Source organism: Triticum aestivum, chromosome 6D (genome assembly GCF_018294505.1).
Source record: "Triticum aestivum cultivar Chinese Spring chromosome 6D, IWGSC CS RefSeq v2.1, whole genome shotgun sequence".
Classification (NCBI taxonomy): Eukaryota; Viridiplantae; Streptophyta; class Magnoliopsida; order Poales; family Poaceae; genus Triticum; species Triticum aestivum.
Genome location: NC_057811.1, coordinates 144,264,362 through 144,268,031, shown reverse-complemented (window position 1 = coordinate 144,268,031; position 3,670 = coordinate 144,264,362). Strand labels below are relative to the sequence as shown.

Here is a 3,670-nt window from a genome sequence, read left to right as displayed (position 1 = left end):
AAGTTCATAGAAAGTGAGAGGACAGCACAGCGACAAAGCTGGGATACTTTTCAGCCTCTTCTTTCGAGTTCGCGAGTGTTCAATCATCTTTCCCGGATACCCAGCTTTGCACAAGGATCAGAAAGCGAGAGACGAAGAACCCCAATCACTCGACCACATACACGCCAGATTCACCCCATCTATCTACTGCTACTCTACTACCCCTGTTCGCATTCGCTTTCCGCCCTTTTCAATCTCGTCTTATGGGTGTCGAGTCACTCGCCGGGAGACATGCATTGCAAATCAAGATGGGAATGGGCCGGGCCGGCCCGCCGGGTCACTGACCTGACCCAAAGAGTCAAGGCCAATGGGTTAGATGGGTTGACCTTGAATTGTATATGGGTCAGTGGAGCCGGCATTGTGCGACCCGATGGGTCAGACGGGTCGACCGATCTGAACCAATGACTCAACAGCACACATGCATATACATATAGCCTGGATGGGTCAGTGAGGCCATTTCGTGTCCTTGTACTACAGCATCTAAACCAGTGAAGCACGAACAGCGTGCTGCGTACATGCATACATATAGACATATCGCCTGGCTGCCTGGGCAAGTGTGTTGTGCCTAATTATTCCAGTAATAAGGCAGCTAATGGTGTGTACATCAGCACATCTATTTTCTGTGGAGATGAGATGAGTAGTACATATACCTGGCCATGGGAAGCCCGGCCCGGCCAGCCCGGCCCGAAAAAGCCCGACCAGGCCCGGCCCGACGCTGCTCCCGGGCCGGGCTCAGGCCTAGATTTTGAGCCCGGTGGCCGGGCTGGGCCGGGCCCGGGCCCGTCGTTTTTGCACTTTCCTGAAGGTCGGGCCGGGCTGGCCCGGAGCCCGACGGGCTTTTCTGCGTTCGGGCCGGGCTTGGGCCCAAAAAACAGGCCCGATGGCCGGCCCGGGCCGGGCCCGGGCCCGGTTTTTTTTGCATCGGGCTTGGCTAGGCCCGGCCCGAAGCCCGGCCAGGCCTGAGGTATGGCCAGGTCTAGTAGTATATAAGGATACCAACCTTGTGTAAAAAATTACTGAATTTTGGGTCGGCCTCGTGTACCCAATGAGTCAGCGAGGCCACAAAATTTTGATAAAATGGGCCGGCCCATGGCCTCGCATATTGACCCTGAGGCCACCGGGCCGGGTCCAAGGCCAGGTCCGGATCGGCCCGTTCCCATCGTGATTTGCAAACTCATGCCATTGTGATGAAAACTTTTCAATTCATCGCTGTGACACGCAGAAGGATCGCAAATGTTAACCATCACTGTGCAAGCAATGCTTAACTTGTGAACATCGACTTGTTACCCCGAGGTTATAGGGAAACAACCTTGTGGCGAACAAGAGATGCCATATTCTATACACATGTAGGAAAGTGATTCCGCAAAACTTACTGCGGAAGGAACAAGATTCCATCGGCAAGTAGAGAAAATGACACGATGAAGAGGGGATGTCAATTTATCATGGAAGAAAAAGGTGCGCTTGAAGCTTTTGTTGTAAAAGCATCTCACTGAACTCTGAAGAAGCACGCGGTTTGACAAATGATCATTCAGAAATGCATCTTAATTATTTACAGTATACGAAGATTGAAGGACAGAAGACTTGATGTACATGAGAGGATCACTCCTTTAAATCGTGGTGGAATTTACAGAATGCGGGCGAGTTGTGGTCTTCTAAGTAAACGCAGGCTTGCTAATCTGCCTGCAGTCAATGTTTGTCAGCGATCAATCAGGTGGACAATGCTAGGAAAATGAATGTAGATGACAGGAGCGTCGCCGAGTAGCGCAGGATCTTCCATCCCTTGATGGAGGAGGAGGACGACGTGAGGCCCTTGAAGCCGAGGTCGAGGGAGACGCTGCCGTCGGGCTTGAACAGCCCGAAGTGGCGCTCGCTGCCCGGTCCGGTCTTGAGGTCCTCGTTGAAGAGCGCGAAGATGAAGGCCTTGACCACCCTCTTGGGCCTGTAGGGCGTCCCCTTCCTCAGGAACAGCCGCTTCCTCAGGTTGAAGTTGTAGGTCCGGGCGTTCTCCAGGGTGGCGCCGGGCTCCGTGGCGTCGCCGGCGGACGCCCACCCGGTCTCCGACACGCGCACCTCCATGTCGCTGTACCCGGCGGCCTCCAGCGCGGCGTAGGTGGCGTCGATCTGCGCCTCGAACATGTTGTCGTAGTGGAGGTTGGTCTTCTGGTCCAGGATGCCGGCGTTGGGCTTCATCAGCGCGTAGTTCACGTCGATGTGCTCCGGGTCGCTCATGTAGGCCAGGAACGGGTACGCGTTCACGTAGAAGGGCGCGCCCGTCTTGGAGAAGAAGTCGAGGAGCGGCTTGAGGTACGGCATGAGGTCCGGGCGGAACGTGCCGGCAGAGGGCGGGTACGAGGTGCCGAACACCGCCTCCGAGTGCGGCGTGTTCACCTCGATCCTGCCGGACAGGCGCATCGCGCGGAGCGCGTCGTGGATGTTGACGACGGCGCCGAAGAGCGCCTCGGCGAGCCCCGTGTCCTGCCCGCCCAGGATCTCGTTGCCCACGATGATGGCCACGATGCGGGTGGCCGGGTAGTAGGGCCGCACGTTCTCGTTCACCCAGTCCATGGCCTTGCTCGGGGTGGCGGAGATGTCCTTGACGAGGCCGTTGGGGATGGCGATGGCGAGGTTGAGCCCGGAGTTGCGGAACGCGTCCAGCACGGTGTGGTCCGAGTCGAAGATGCGGACGTTCTTGATCCGCGCCATCTGGAGCAGCTTCACCACCTCCGTCGGCGGCGGCAGGTTGTCCGCGATCCGGCCGTAGTTCACCCCGTACGTCCCCACGAACGAGTGAAAAGCCGCGACTGCCAATCAATCAAGAAACCAAAAATCAGTCATGGCGGGAGAAGCAGCAACAGAGAGGCTAGCTGATTAATGATTATAGGCGGGGGCATACGATACGTACCGCGGCGGGGGAAGAAGGCGAGGAGGCAGAAGAAGAGGAGGAGCAGGAGGACCGGCCGGCGGTGGCCGAGGCTGGAGTCCGGCCGGCCGCGCGGAATCACCGCCATGATCTTCCGGCGAGGCGGGGAGCAGGTGGCAGGCAGCTTAGGTGGCGACTGGAGGAGGAGGAGGCTGTGGCCGGTAGTGGGCGGGGCATTAGAGGAGGGCCGGGGCGCCACTTTGCTTGAGGTGCAGGGCATGGCGGCACGGCGGCAAGTGCCATGGAGGGAGCACGGAGGCGGCAAGTATCCGCGGTTACTTACTCCATCGGCCGCGTTGCTTGCTCGGCCGGAGCAAGCCAAGGATCGACGTTGCCAAGAGTGGTAAGGCGGGGTTACTGGCGGATCCAAGGATGGAATCCGGTCTCTTGCGTTGCTTCCGCGCGCGACGTACAGCGCCCTGCTCTGCTCTGCTCTGCTCTGTGTCTGTACCTTCTGGCTTTCAGCTGTCTTCAGTACGGATACACCCGTAGCACTTGCGGTTCTGCTCTATACTTAAGCTGGGCCGAAAGTTTATTATTTCTAAATCGCTTTAAGGAAATTTTAGACGACTTAGAACATCATCACCACCATGTTTGGTGAGTCAAACAAAAATAGTGGGGTATTATGGACTTGGAAAAGAACCCTCCTAGTTGCCAAATGATCACACTCGAAAAAGGAGTGGAAGTTTCTCTGGTCATGGGGTGGCAAGG

General features: G+C 57.1%; 1 protein-coding gene across 1 annotated transcript; it reads right to left on the bottom strand.

Moving 5' to 3' along the window:
- Window positions 1–1,566: 1,566 nt before the first annotated feature.
- LOC123144164 (glucan endo-1,3-beta-glucosidase 14) lies at window positions 1,567–3,448 on the bottom strand. The gene is made up of 2 exons (XM_044563212.1): window positions 2,942–3,448; window positions 1,567–2,840 (listed from the first exon to the last, which is right to left on the bottom strand). The coding sequence occupies exons 1-2, from the start codon at window positions 3,177–3,179 to the stop codon at window positions 1,747–1,749; spliced, it is 1,332 nt and encodes a 443-aa protein (XP_044419147.1). The 5' UTR covers window positions 3,180–3,448; the 3' UTR covers window positions 1,567–1,746.
- Window positions 3,449–3,670: the final 222 nt, after the last annotated feature.